This window comes from Epinephelus lanceolatus, chromosome 3, assembly GCF_041903045.1.
Source record: "Epinephelus lanceolatus isolate andai-2023 chromosome 3, ASM4190304v1, whole genome shotgun sequence".
Taxonomy (NCBI): domain Eukaryota; kingdom Metazoa; phylum Chordata; class Actinopteri; order Perciformes; family Serranidae; genus Epinephelus; species Epinephelus lanceolatus.
Genome location: NC_135736.1, coordinates 27,561,554 through 27,577,493, shown reverse-complemented (window position 1 = coordinate 27,577,493; position 15,940 = coordinate 27,561,554). Strand labels below are relative to the sequence as shown.

Below are 15,940 nucleotides of genomic sequence, written 5' to 3'. Positions count from 1 at the left end.
CTGACCCACTTTTACAAGGTTTAAGTTACAGCCCGAAGGCTGCAATTAAAGTGTTATGACCCAAGGAGACGTGTTTTGAAGCATTTAGGATGGTTTAAGCAAAGTGCAAATATTTATCAGTAATCTACAGTTATTACAATGATGATGATGATATTATTATTGGTTGCAGATGTATTAATATAATTATTGTTGGTGTTATTATTGTTATTATAATAATCAGGCCTATAATCCAGACCTTAATTATGTTAATTAATAATGTATTATTTTCTTTTATGACAGAAAAATATTACTCCATATTAGTGCAGGATTGTCCTAAAAAACAATATATAGCCTCATACATAAATTAGTTCCTCTCAATCATCACTTTTCTGTATTCTGGACGCTTATAGATGTTAAACAAAGGTAGCGACCAGGTGCCAGACCATATACAGCAAGCATTCAGGGGACAAAGCACCGAAAAATCTCAAATACAGTGAGGGGAAATGCCAAACGAGAGTGAATCTGGGGTTGACTTTTACTTTCACTGCTGCTGGCGAGTGTGTCTACAAATAGTAACTGACAAACCTGCATAGTACACCATTATTATATGATTATTTTGGCCCCTTGCTGCAAACGTGATATTGACATTATCATCTAATAAAGCTGATTTGGCTAAGGTGTTAAGCTATCTGAAAGTCATGTTTCTGGCCAGCTGATTAATGCAAGTCCAATATTTACTCTGCTTATAGCTCTGTTTTGGTCTCCATCAGCTCCTGACGGAAATATGTGGCTCTTTAGCTGCTAAATGCTTCACTATGCTCACTAGCTGGTTGTGATCTTTATCTGCCTGCTGTTCAGTACTGAACAGTTAGAGTACAGTGGGCTATATTAGAGCTTTTTTGCTGAAAACAGCTGCCTGCTTTAACTGGGGACAGGATGAAAGTGGGAACCAAAACAGTAAAGCCCTACAATTAGTGAAAAATGGTAAAATACTTGGTAGAAGTAAGGAGATTTGCAGAGTCAGGTGATAACTGATCAGTTTCATATTGCACATTATTATTTAATCCAAAAATACTTATTTATTACTGTTTGTTTTCAAAACTCTGTTAAGAGATTAAATAGTGTGATGTTGTCTTACCTTGTGTGAAGGTCTTGATGCTGTCGTTGCCCAGGGCAGTGTTCATGATGAAGCCATGAAGAGGAGCCTCAGACACAATGTACTTCAGGACCTTCTGGGAGCTGTCGCGGTCCTCCGATCGAAGGGCCTTGCTGGTGATCACGAAGCCCAGGTGGTTTGTTGGGAGGACCTTCAGTGTGGCAGCAGCTTTGTTGACCACAATCTGGGGCACACCATTGTCCACGGTGTTGATGTGAATAGTCATCATCTGGGGCTTGCGTGTCTCATACACAGTGTCAGGGAAGACGTAAAAATCAGTATGAGTGCCGTCTGTGATAGTGAAGGAGAAGCTGTCCTCGTTGGTCTCAGTGCCGTCGTGCTTATAGCTGATAAGGTTCTCGTTTAGGTCCTGTTTGGTAAAGGTTGTGATTGGTTTGGTCTTGTTGAAAAGTAGCTGCCCGTGTACTGGCACCTGAGTGACTATGAAGCGCAATAGGTTATCTGGGGTGTCCCGATCCTCAGCTGTCAGCTCAAACGGCGTGATGAGCTTGGTTTCTCCCTCCTCCACGACCAGTTTGTTTATTGTCAAGACAGGTTTCTTATTATCGACACTAGTGATGGACACTCTGAAGGTACGGAAGACAGGATTGTAACCATCTGTCACCTCAAACTCAAAGCTGTCCATTTTCATCTCATCGTCGGACGTGTGGATGTAGTAGATCTTGTTGCCAGCGAGCTGCAGTTGGGTGAAGGTGGAAATGGGAACACCTGGGTGGTCGGTGCTCTCTAAGTGACCTCTACTAGGTGCTCTTGTGATGCTGAAGCTGAGGAATTCATCAGGACTGTTAATATCGGAGGTGCTGAGGAGGTCCGTGGTAAGAGTTACTCTCCCTCCTTCTTTTAGAGTCACGCCTTTGTTGATAACATCTGGAAAGACCATGTCAATGCTTCCAATGTTGATGTAAAAGTAACGGTCAATAAGGGGATTGATGCCATCTGTGACGTCGAACTTTAGCAGGTCACGGATTCCCTCTTGGCCTGTGTGTACATACTGGATGAGCTGTTTGTCGATTTCGTCCTGTGTGAAGTTCATCCCGAGGGTAATATTACCTAAAACATCACCAAACTTGCTGATGCGCTGAAGGTAGCCTTGGCCCGGGCTGTAACGCACGACATATGTAAGCTCTTTGTCTTCAGAGTCAAGATCTGTGGCCTTCAAAACCCTGTTGCTGATGACTTTTGTCTCTCCAATCTCAACATCAAGGCCATCATTTATAGCCATTCTTGGTGTCTCGTCGTCTACAGGAATAACCATGATAAGAACTGTTTTTTCCACTGAGTGTTTCCCATCTGAGAGTTTGATTACAAAGCTGTCTTCTTTGGTCTCTGAGTCGTCGTGCTCATAGACAATGTTGGATCCCTCTTTGATCTGTTCCAGGTTGAATTTCTCCACAGGGATGGTGCCAGTGCTGAGCTGCTGAACTATTGTACCGTGCTTGGGATTTTTGATGATCTCAAAGTGCAGCTCATCTCCAGGGATGTCAGCATCAGCCGCGTTCAGAATTGGTGTATCAATAACCAGACTCATGCCCTCCATGACCACAAACTCACGGATGAAGATCTCCGGCTTCTCATCATTGGCTGGAATGATAACAATGGGGAAGAAGTGGCGTTCAGAGAAGTTAATACCATCTGAGCAACGGAAGGTGAAACGGTCTTCCACAGGTTCAACCCCTTTATGGATGCTTTGGACGTAGTAGATGTGACCGAGGGCAATGTCTTTAATGGTGAAAGCAGTGATGGCTGTCCCTGCCCTGGATTTCTCAGAGCCTGCAGCTGGAGAGATGTTCTCCACGTAACCAGATGTTGGTTGGACGATGATGGTGCACAGGATATCATCATTGTCAGTGTCAATATCCTCAGCTTGGATGTGGTTGACAGTAATAACATTCTTCTCCCCTTCCAGTCCAACAAACTGCTCTCCAACACTGACGATAGGTGGAATGCTGTCAACAGGAAGGATGGTGACGTGAACTGTCACACCTTGGACCTTGTTGCCACCAACGACCCACTGCTCGGACAAATCAGATAGAGTAAGGTTGAAGGAGTCATGTTCTTTGACAGGCCCGATTTCACCGGATGTGTGAGCATACACCACTGCTCCATTAATGATGTCTTCCTGGGTGAATCTCTCAGCAGGAGCACCATTTACCAGGATTTCACCCAGCCTGGGAGGCTCTTCAACAATGAAGGTGAGCCGGAAATCATCTGTGTCTTCATCGCGGCCTTGAATGACATTACTTGTAATCTCGGTGGCTCCGTTCTCCAGCACATCGATGGCTGCTCCGACTAGACCGGCTGGAAGCATAATCGTTGGGATCTCGTCATCAACTGGCTCGATGGTGATCTTAATGGTGATGGGTACCTCATGGAAACCGTCACTGACATCAAGCTTGATGGTGTCACTGAGGGATTCCTCCCCACCGTGGATGTAAGTTAGGCGACCATTTGCAATGTCTTCAAGGACAAATGTTTCACTGTTTGCCATGTCAATCCCCAAAAACTGCAACTGCCCATACCGAGGAATCTGAGTCAGGGTGAAGATGATATTTTCGTCATCTGTATCTGTGTCTGTGGCATGCAGCTCTTTCTTAGTGATGATATATGAACTTCTTTCCCTAACAGTGAACCCTGTGTTGGTGATCAGTGGGGGTTTGTTGTCCACTGGCTGCAGGAAAATGGTGAATAGTCCATCTAACGTGTTACCAGAAGTGTCTTCCACAATGAAAGTGAACTGACCCACTTTTGGAGTGATGCCCAGCTCCTGGTCTGGAGGCTTGTAAGCCACTTTGTGGTGATTAACCTGGGCCTGTGTGAACTCTGTAATTACAGTGTCAGGGTTGTCAGTCAGTACAATGTCACCTAAGGGTGCTGGATTATTCTCGTCTGTGTCAGTTGGGGGCTTAATGATGGTGTACTTCAGGTCCCTGTCATCTGAATCTAGATCACTATAACACAAGTATTTTTTCTTGAAGTGCGTGAGCTCGTACTCCTTAACTGTCATGTGAAGGGTGGTGCCGGGAAAAATCTCTGGGGCAAGGTCATCAACGGGATGGATTTTGATGGTGAACACGTGTTCGCCAGATTGATTAGGAGGGTCATTATCATCTTGGACCCGGAACACAAACTGATCAATCACAGTGGTGGTGCTGTGGGGTCCAATGTGACGGTAGAACAGCTTTCCATCCAGAATATCCTGCTGAAACCATTCAGTTACCACCTGCTCAAACATCTCATCTGTCTCGCTGAACTTCCAGAGAGACGGGTCAGAGGGAGGCTCCACTTGCCTTAGCAGGAGCTCCCCTACAGTTGAGTAGGGCACCTCCAAGATAAACTTAATGGTGGAGTCTTCTGAGTCAATATCTGTGGCACTCAGGATGAAGGGAGAGATCTGCATCACTTCATTCTTGAAAAGCACCAGGCCGGTGTTAGCATTGATAATAGGTGGCTCATCATCAGTGGGAGCAATAGTGATGGGGAACAAAAACTCCACTTCATTACTGCCATCAGTCATTCTAAAAATAATGTTGTCGCTGTAGGTATCACTGCCATCATGCTGGTACACCACAATGCCGGCGTCTAGATCGGCAGGTGTGAAGAATTTCCTGCGAGCGCTGAGCATGGTCAGCTCTCCATGCTTTAAGCCGTCAACAACAGTTATTCTCACATCTTCCAGGTTATCCTCATCACTAATCTCTAAATTCTGGGAGCTGGAGAGAGCTCGGGACTGCCCTTCAAACAATAGCTGCCCTGTATTTTTGGTCGCGACAGGAGCCAAGGTATTCATAGGCTTCACCACAATCATAAAGGCAAATGGATCAGACACGGCTCCATCAGTGTCTACAATTTCAAACTCTAGCTGGAAAATCCTTTCTACTTCTGAGTCCTCTGAGGGTGGCTTATACGCTATTTTAAGATCTTTGATGTCTCTCTGATAGAAAGAGGTGATGGGCAGGTTTCGATCATCTGTGCTGATGATATAGCCCTGCTGAGGGCTCAGTGGTGTGGTTATGTTGAAGATTAAATCATCTGGGTCAGATTCAACATCCTCAGCAGCCAGCATGTCACTTGTTATAGCTGTCATCACAAACTGATCAACCTCCATCATCATCATGGCTACAAAGCTGGGTTTAGGAGCGGTATTCTCTGCACCTTCTTTGATTCTAACCATCATTTGGAAATGCTCTTGCATTATGGTGTTGCCTTCGTTATCCTGCAGCTCTACCATCATTGGAATATAGTCTCTGTTTGGTGAGTTGGTTTTAGCTGTGTGCTTGTAGCGAATGCCCTGTTGCACAAACTCATTACAGTCAATCATTTGGCCATTTGAGGGGTTATTCAAAAGAGTGCCATACCTTGGAAGACCTCCAGCGCCGACCAGAGTGGCGATCTTACACTGTGTGACACCGTCCTCAAAGGAAAACTCCAGAGCCTTTTTGTCAATAGGGTTGCTGTCACCACTGAGCTTTTCAACATTGAGAGGCATATTCCTGGTGAGGATCTCAAGCTGCTGGAAAACCACCTCCACTTCCAGCATGAAAGGGATGATGACCGTGTCTGTCTGGGAGTCATAACGAAGCTGCAGCTTCACACGATCCTTGCTGGGGCTCCGAGATCCAAAATGAGTGTATTTCACTTCATCTGGTCCGAACGAACAGGGGAACTTTTTAGGGGTCAGCATCCCAGGTTTCTGGGCCAGTGGGTCATTGTCCAAAACTGTGATGTGGCAGCGGTCACCAGGCTGCACTTCTGTTACCAGGTCATTCACAGGGTCCAGAAACACAGACCTCCCAAAAGGCACCCTGATCCCATTGTTAGCAATGATGATGTTGTCTTCATTAGGTCCAGATCTGTGGTGATAAAGGTGAGCAGGGTCAAACGGCTCTGCATCTGCTGAGGCAAAGCAGAAGCTGAGAGCAAATGTCACAAGCAGGCATTTTAAAAGTGTCCACTTTTGACAAAGTGGGAAACTTTGCAGACAACCAGCCATATCCACTGCTAGTTGCCTTGCAATTTATTTTTTTACAAGTCAGCAGTAGCTGGCAGAGTCCTGTCCCAAGAGGGGAAAAAGCATCAAAAAAGTAAACTCTCTGTGATGGTTTGGGTCTTGGAGTGTGTCCTCTGTGCCTCTCTGTTTCTGTGTGGCCACACAGAGACACAAGTGTGGTGAATGCTGCAGGGCTGTGCAGGTAATAATGAAACAGTAGACAGTGACAGGCACTGGCTCCTCCTTCTGTCAGCACTGGGAGGGAGCCTCCTGCCCCCATGGCTAATTTAAGAAAGACCATTGGACAAGACTGTGAAAGTGCTCCCCCCCAACCAACACCCACTCTTCTCCTCTTCTGTCACTGAAAAAGGTGGGGGATAAAATGCAGTGCAAAAACTTCTCTAACCTCACAAACACTGTCACTGTCTGTTTATTTTATTTAAGTTGTTACAAATTTGACAGTTTATACTGTATTTATATATTAAAGATTAGGGAGACAGCTGTGCTTTTGTGGATTTTCTTATTCACTACTGTTCATTTCTAAATAAATGTAAGAAATACTTTTGCAAATTACAGTGCACGTAATAATTGATGTTTATGTAATAATGTATGTTGGATTATTATTGGAATGCATGGGACCAGTGCCCTCTAATGGGTAAATGCTGTGCACTTAAATTGAATTAATAAAGCAATAAACATTCAGTCTTATGGATGATTAACGGTTCGCACAGTATGAAGTTGACTCTGGTCAAGTATCTCTTCAAGAGGTTTAAAAGTCACTTTGAAGTCAGGTTTATCCTCTGATGTATCTTCATTGACCTGTGTGATTTCACACACTGCTTCAGAGGGTGATGAAGGGCTCTAAGAGCGGGAACTATGTGAATGAAGTAATCACTAATTACAGTACCATCAAAGCTTCTATGTCAAGTTCAAATATGGCATCCCAGCACTATTTCTGTGTGGAGGGGAATCATTCTGCAGGGCACAACTCAACCTCTTACACCTCTTAGTTAACTGTGACATACAGAATGCAATGCAGTTATTGTGGATTTGTTCTGTATTGTAAATAATGCAATGCATTTTGTATGTATTTGAGCCCTCACTCAGGCTTCAATAAACAAAAAAGCAAAGTTTATTACACCATCAGCATAATCAGACAATGCACATGATCTGTGTGAAGAGATCCTCCAAAGGCTTTTGTTTTCTGCTCTCAAGGCAAAGTGCCTCTGAGGTCGTGTCGTGTCAGTGGGACACCTCGGCACCGGAGTGGCCATTAGTCCCGCACACAGGGACAATAACCTGAAATCATTTGGCAGGACAGGTGTATGGACAGTGTGTTGTCTCACACACAGAGAAAAGACAACACAGCTCAAAATACTGCTGAGACAGATTTGAGTTTTCTGTCCACAAGTCTCAGTTGTTAATCCTGAATAAAGCCAACATTGTCCAAGACAGCCACTTAATATAAGATTTAACCCATGTAGTATGCAATCTTGGAAATCCCCTCCTTTGTTATGACATGGTCTGATGGCAGATATCATCTTTTCTTTGCCAAGATGATTTAGGAAATCCAATTATGTGTGCATGGATGTGCCAATCCTAGCGGCACAATCATTTTTATTTTAGCAAGGACAGGTGAAATCTATCAAGAAAATACACTGTATAGGCTTTTTCTGCAGTGATACTGACTAAGCACAGCATGGAGGAATCAAGCAGCCACACTGGATGCAGTGAGAATGTGAGAATGTGTACTCGGTATGGTGCACAAGGTCATGTTAAGATAAAAATACCTAGTAGCCTTTTATGGGTCATCTTTTGAGTCGGGCCTGACACTCGATGAAGTGATGTGTGTGCATTGCTCAAACACTTTCACACTGGTCTTTCAAACGAAATTATTGAAATTTTTTAAACTTTTAAGAGTTTTTGTTGTTACTGATGTCAGTGATTATCAGTTACGGCACAGCAGGATAAATCTTATATGCAGGTACGCGTTTTAATAGATAAGTACAGCTGTAAATTCATCAAGCGTAGCACCCATGAAAAGTGCTCATGATCAGTTAATCTCTCTAATACACAAGAATGCAAGATTAAAAATCTGTTGTAGGAAATAATTTGCAGGGACAACTTTAAGCAATCAATATATGAACAAGCTTAATTTGATACTGTAACTTCAACAATTTAAATTAGTATTCTGTAAAAGTTCCTCTGTTTATTGGACATGATAATACTTTTAGGACAACACCGTGAACCACTCAGCAACCTTTCCCTAAGCGTGGGCCAAATAGCAGAGATGCCATATGCATCCAGGCATTCTGTATCACACTTTTCATTGCATCCTCTAAATAAATCTTGCCCTCCTCACTTGACCGGCCAAGAATAAAAACGGGGACACACACACCGTTGGGTGTAACTATAGAAACAAACACACCAAGCTTTTTATACTCTGTTACTCCTGGATTTCACTCACATTTTTCAAATGGGGAAAAGTGCACTGCAAAAATATAAAGACAACTGAAGTGAAATGTCAGATATGGATCACAAATCCAAATAAATTTTAAAAGAGAAAATACTAATATTGATTCCTGAGCTTTATTAGAAATGAAACTACCTCTCCAGCTCTACTGGTTGATACAGAAAGAAAAACAACTCCTAAATGCATCTGTTCTCAAGCTGCAGCGTGCACTCATCAAGCCATTTGTCCAGTTTAGATATCAAAGACACGACATGCCTTTAATGAGCGTCTAAGGTAAACACAGGGAGAAGTTGGGTGGAGGCCAGGCTCCGCTACCCAGGATCAACTCTTCATCCAGGGGGCAGCTCATGATGACAGCAAGCAGTAATGACCTCATGATAGATGGAAAACAAAGCCCAAGTGGATACTGTCCCTGTATCTCTAACAGCCACACAGGGAGAAGACAGGATTTGCTTTCTTTCCTCCTGGTGCAGTTGTTGCATCTGTCAAGATGAGGCCGCGTTCAGATCAGATCTTTCATTAAGCTCTGGAGAAAGATGTCTTCCGTAAATAAAGTACTTATGTAAACATGTGAGTTGGCTCTTTCTTTTCTTTTTTTTTTTTTACTGAGACATTGTCATGTTCTCAGCACATCAGTGATGGTGGCTATTTGTCCTTTTAGCTGTGGGGATGGATCAGTCCTCCACTTTGGTTCAGGTCAAAATGTCTCAAATAACTACTGAATGGATTGCCATGAAATTTGGTACAGACATTCATGTACTCCTCAGAGTGATTTTTGATAGCTTTCCTCAAACCTACAATATGTTTGTAAAGGCAATGCATCAGATAATGAGACAACAATTTGGCAATGAACCCGCAGAGAATTATTACCTGAACTTAAAGCTAACCTCGGCTTCACAGAGCTTTATGGTGAGTTGCAACCATAGACTAAAAGAAGTGGACATAGCCACCATGATGTCACCCATTGGTTCATGGACTACGTTTTGAGGCCTTGAGTTTGGCATTTTGGCCATCACCATCTTGTTTTTTTAGAGGCAGAAGTGACAATATTTGGACAAAACCTGTGGAGCCGTGCAGGTGCAAGGGCTGGATCTGACTGAGAACCAAGGTAGCCACGCCCTATAGCTTAGCATACCCTGCAAGTGTAAATTTGAATCTCTGTGGGACCATAATTTACAAAATGAACATCACGCTATGCTGAGAAGACTTGAAACTAGCACTTGAGACCATAAACTCATTAGGAAAATGTTTATAGGGGTAATAAATCAAGTGAGAGGAAGGGTCATTTCCTCAGCTCTGAATACATTCTGACCTCTTTTTCACAACCAGTGGAGTCACCTCCTGCTGGCCAATAGAAAGAATGCAGGTTTAAGGCACTTCAGTACTGGCTTCACTTTTCAGACCCAGAGATAACCCCTTAGTTTCAACTCATTATTTAGCTCCCTGGCCTGCCACCTTATTGTTTCACTCTTTTTGCTCTGTAAGTGTATTTTTTGGCTGCAGCAGGCAACTGTTTCTAGCAAAAAATGTCTAAAAACTGACTGTACTCAAAATTAGCAACTAGCTGGAGGACTTAGCGCAGGATAAAGAGTCAGATATTTCCCTCAGGAGTTGGTAGAGACCAAAATAGAGCTAAAAGAGAGGGCATGTTGGACTTACATTCACATCAGGTGAACAGAAACACGACTCTCAATAATAATGTTGCTCTGTAACTGCTGGATGTGTAAATAGCAACTGTTTGCTAACAAGTTAGCCTCATCAACTTAAAGGTGATGATGTGTCAATGTTATGTTGACAACTTCTTTCCGGTTTCATCTTGCTCCATCCTCATTTTTATTTGTCCTGAATTTTAGTTAAATACAAAAGTTTTCTGGTTTATTCCCAGCTGTACTTTGTGTTTAGTGTTAATTTGCAAATGTTATCATGCTAACATGCAAAACTAATGGTGTGTCTCAAATCACATACTTCCGTTAGTACACTTCTATGTAGTATACTGTGTGCACTATGTACTCATTGGCGTACTGCGAAAATTTCGACAGAGTGGCGTTGTTTCAAACCAAACACGGCCGTTGTGCACTCACTGGAAATGACGACCGCAAATTAGCTAGTTAGCAAACTAGCATTAGCATTCGAGTTATTGTTCGTGGTACAAACACATGTATTTGTACAATGCAGTCACGGTCACACAGTCCTCGGCCGCTATTTCCAGTTTGAAAAGTGCCCCCCCGCCCCCCGGCTTCCGCTACGTAGCAAAGATGGTGACCATTGAGGGTGAGAAGTGTCCATAGTTCCGCACAACTTTTTGACCGTTTTGAGTGCACCATCCAGGTACTCATAGCACACTGCATTTTTCCATACTTCTCAGTGTGAATGCACTTATGCACTCAAAATAGTAAGTGTAAGTACAGAAGTACGCGATTTGAGACACAGCATAAGATTTTGACCATTGTAAACACTTGCTAAACATCTGCACATTAGCGCTTGTCAGCATCTTAGCATGCTGATGTTAGTATTTAGCTCAAAGCACTGCTGTACCCACTCAAAAAACTGAAACACTGACTTTAATTAAATTTATTTTGTCAACAGATTCCAACACTAAAAGCTTAAGAACAGAAAAAATTATATATGAAAATATTCTAAAGAGGAAAATAATTATATGACTTTGGACAACCTAGTTGATGTCATTGTTTAAAAAAATAGGTCAGCAAATGTGACCTATCAAAATTAAATTATTACACTAGAGACCATCTTGGGATTGGATCACACTAGCCATGATACAGCCATCCGCTATTTAAAACAAATGTTGGCCAGGGGCATGAATTGTGGCTCAATGGCATCTTAACTACTTCCTACCCTTCTACTTCTGGCCTTGTTGCTAAGACCACACCCAACTTTAAACTCAGCCTTTATTGTGACTGCATCTTGCACAGTGCAGTATTATCGCATTGACAAAAATCTGTTCATAGACAGATGTACAGTACAGACAGACAGACAGACAGACATACAGTACTGACATACAGTACAGACAATACCAGCCATAGCGATGTTGTTGGCCTGCTAAACATTCCACAACTTAGCACACTGACAGAGGCTTTGATGGATGTTTTCCCGTTTTCAAAGGAAACACTTTTAATCCTCATTTTTCACATTCTGAGCGTGTCCATAACGCTTATCACTCAAGAGCATCTCAACCATTCATACAGCTGATGAACAGCTCAGTCCAGCTGTGCAGGACGCTTGATGTGCATCACTGATAGAGAGCGTGTTTGTGCCTCGAGACAATGCAGAAGGTCAACTACAGGTAAAGGTCAGCAGCATCAGAGCTACTCTACCAAACACACCCAGCTGCTACCTCCACATACAGTTCATTAAGTAAATATATAAATTTCAGCTTGCTTGTATGAAAATAACAACCAAATGCATTTAAACAGATTTACAGCTCAATTCCCCCCCATTATCTTGATACATGATCATGCAAACATCAAAATCTCATCTTCCTGCATCAAGCATGTTTCTTGTACTGGGATAAAACATGTTTCTGTCCTGAGGAGAGAATCCATCTTGTTATTGACCATCATCTCGTGTCATGTGCTTGACCGTGCAGATACTTTCACATTTTACTCGTTCAACTCCAGTCGCAGTTTATCATTTAATTTATGTTTTGTAAGAGGAAATTAATGTCATGCTCCCGGCCGATGTGTTCATCCATAAGATCAACATTTGTGTAAATAATCTTGTAAATAGCCTTTATTGTGTAAGGAGCTTGAGTTTTCTATGTTTTCCTATGTTTATCTTGTTCACTTGTTCTGTCTTTTATGGGATATGTGACATATGGTGTACAGGCTGTTGTCAATTATTGAGAAACACACCCACAGTTGATTAATTCCCCCACACCTGTGCACACCTTTGAAATGGGTGAAGCAGTTTCTATTTAAGCTCAATGTTTGAAATAATGATGTTGAACACGCTTGATGAAGGGAGATATTTGTGATTGCTGCTTGTCTTCTCTCTATTTGTTTCCTTTTGCTGGCCCCTCTTGCACTAGAGATCTCAATCTCCCTGAGAACACCTGACTATATATATATTTAAAGGATTACCAGGAGAATGTGTGAAGTAGTCCAGGAAAGTACCTCGGACAGATTCTTTGAAAACAAGCTATGACATCAGAGAGGTGGCTCACCCCTGATAAACTTCTTGTCTCCTTAGAATAGCTGAAGAAGATTGCCCCTACATTCTCCTCACTACGCGCTAGCATCCTAATCATCCGGCCTGTTGTAAATATACACAGCGTATAAATAGAGGATACTGAGACCTGAGACATTTGGATCCAGTTCCGAGGAGGAACAGGTTTGTGTTCTGCTGTACTGGATGATTTGGTGCAGGGTGTCCATGACTGCGGTCAGGTTTGAGGGGCAGGCGTACAAATTTTAGATCCGCTCCTGCCGTCACTGCCGCACCGCAGGCTCAGTGCAACATTTCATCTGCTTAATGGTGGATTAAAGCATCCTGCGGGCGGATTGATATAGGCCGGAGCTATCACTTGTCTTTAAAGGAGAGCGGAAGCCCATGGAAACAGGCTGGATATAGCAGCTGGATCAGACCCAAACACTGGGCAACACACCACTGTAGATGGAAATTATAAAAATATTATATGGCTCATGAAATTAAAGAGATCCATATATTTAGGCAAGTCCTCAGTGATGAGCTGAAACCCCACACACCAGTTAATTGTGCTTTATTGTGTGTTGAATGGGTAACTGTTTTATCTTAACCACACTGAGTGAAATAAAACAAATAGCATCATAAAAATATAATTCATCTTCCATCCAAGTCTCTGTTTAAGGTTTAATTAGCAGCAATAACGACCTCACTACACTTCTACTACTGGACAACACTGGTTCCAAAATCAGAAAGATAGCTCCTGACTCAGGAATGTGTGCAGCACAGTGTCGAGGATTCCTGTCTTTTAACACTGTCACTTTGAACTAAATGTGTTTGCACCTGGAGCTCATGTTTGCACTTACAGTAAAAGGAGACGGGGGCGATCTAAAGAAACAGTTCGTGAAAGTCAGCAGGGGAGCAGCACAGATACAGTATCCAGGACTCAACAAATGCTATATGACCTGATAATTATTTTTCTCAGGTCAAAGGAGCACATGAAACCTGTGAATTATTTCAGTATATCAGTGGATGCCAGTATGTGCTGTTTGTGTATTTCTATATCCTCCTGAGACCCCAGCTTTTGTTTATTGTGCATTTTTAATTTCTCCTAGTTATTTGGGATGAAAAGGACCTGATAAATATATATATAAAAAAATAAACATTGTCTTTAAACAGGAAGTAGGTTTTTGGGGGAAAAAAAGTCCCCAAATGAGAATATTGGGTTTATTTTTAATGAAACACGTGTGTAATAAAGTATAAAACAGTTCATTTCAAAGCCTGAACACAGCTGTGCAAATGCTTAAGTACAAATAATGCAACGTATCTAAAAGCATTATGATTTATTTTTATAATCGTCCTCAAATGAAACAACAATGAAGTCCCAACGTCCTCAAACGAGACGATAATAAAGTCCCAATGTCCTCAAATGAGTCCTTCCTAATTAATAGCATCTTAGCATGTTACTGTTGCTAAAGTTGGTCAATTTGTTGCTATATCAAACTGCAAACAATATTAAGTATAATAAACAAGCTTCAACCATAAACTGTGATCAGGTTTTGAACCTTGTCACTTTTGTGTCGAGATCAGCTGCAGACTGACTTGGCAGAGATGGCTGCCATCTTGTTTTTATACGGACAAGTGTGTCACGGTCTTATTTAAGGCAGTATATAGATGCAACACCAAAAAGAAAAAAAAATCATTATCAGATATTAACATTACTACGAAAAATCTTGTAATAATATAAAAAAAACCCTCACATACAGTATAACACAAAAAAAATTTTATTTTATTAAATGATACTGACATTTTTTATTTATTTTTTCCTGGCGTGGCATAAATACGTTGCCGTACTCATCACCACAAGATGCCACAAAAAAAAAGTGTCCACGATTGAGGACAACAGGTCTATGTTAAGCAGGATGAAATATAAGGTGCAGGAAACCCAAAAGGTAATGTCCATATATGAGGACACAGGGTCTCAGGAGGATATATTTTATCATAATGTGGATCTATCACTGATTGATCAAGACCACTAAACAAGGTGTGAATACATTCTTTCTAATTGTAAATAATATCAAAAACATATGGGACAGTTAACATAAATCCTTTAATACATTCACAGGACATTCATATTATTGCAATTATTCAGCATAACGGAAACTTAACTACTGAATGGGAACAGCCTGGAAGAGCAAAATGCAGCATTACAGTAATAACATCCTAACATTGATACAAGAGCACTTATTTCAGACTAACAATCCCATTTTGTCTTATTTTTCTGTATATTAAATTCTTGTTGTTATTATATATTACATATGTGTACCAAAATACTCTTATGTGACAAAAAACGTGAAAAATGTATGATATTTTACGGATATCTTTGATCAGGGAGTCTGCAGTGAATTTAGAAAGCCAATGCTTGTATTTACACCTACATGGCATTATAATAGTATTTATGTATTTACATTATTTAATAACCATTGATAAGATGAACAGCTTAAAACCTTTTGTACCAGTAACACTTTACCCTTAGTCCCCCTATTTAAGCAGTATAGACATATTTAATGCTTTAAAACAGTATTTGCCAGCAATTATAACTTCTCCTATGAAGACATATTTTACATTAAAACAGCTGTATTTCTATACTGTAAATCCACAGCAGGAGTTATGGTCATTGACAAATACATTAATGAACACATATATCTGTTTACGACCACATTGTATTGTGTTATAAACATATATATTGTTTATGAATGCTTCTTTTGTTCTTAAGATATTTGTGACAGAAGTAAGAACTCAGCCTTAATGGTGTGCAGTTTACCCAGTGAGCTACCGGGCATCCCATATACTGGTCAGGTCTATAGTAAATAGGGAGGACTTGAAATAATGTGTTACCTAGTACAAAAAAATAATAATATTTAGACTACAAATCTAGTAAATTGTGAACGTTTGTAAAAAAAAAAAAAAAAAGAAAAGAAATTCAGCTATTGGTAAATTACTTGAAAAGCTGAGCTCAGCTGACGTTTAACTTCAAAAAAAGCTGCTGTGTTACAAGAAAATTTGTTTCCAACCAGGAGGCAACAGACAACTAGGTCTCACAGTCGTGTCCTTCACCGTGGTCACTTCTTCAATCTGAAAGAGAGAGAGAGAGAGAAAAAAAAAG

The 15,940-nt window shown here is 41.4% G+C and overlaps 2 protein-coding genes across 2 annotated transcripts in view; both read right to left on the bottom strand.

Moving 5' to 3' along the window:
* frem3 (Fras1 related extracellular matrix 3) overlaps window positions 1-6,323 on the bottom strand; it is a 38,197-nt gene extending 31,874 nt beyond the window's left edge. Inside the window, exon 1 of the mRNA XM_033624269.2 lies at window positions 1,118-6,323. Within this exon, the coding sequence (XP_033480160.2) occupies window positions 1,118-6,146 (5,029 nt within the window). The 5' untranslated portion in view covers window positions 6,147-6,323. The remainder of the gene's footprint in view (window positions 1-1,117) is intronic.
* Window positions 6,324-14,860: 8,537 nt separating this feature from the next.
* LOC117255815 (uncharacterized) overlaps window positions 14,861-15,940 on the bottom strand; it is a 28,249-nt gene continuing 27,169 nt past the window's right edge. Inside the window, exon 10 of the mRNA XM_033625019.2 lies at window positions 14,861-15,909. The gene's annotated coding sequence lies outside the window, so the exon portion shown is untranslated. The remainder of the gene's footprint in view (window positions 15,910-15,940) is intronic.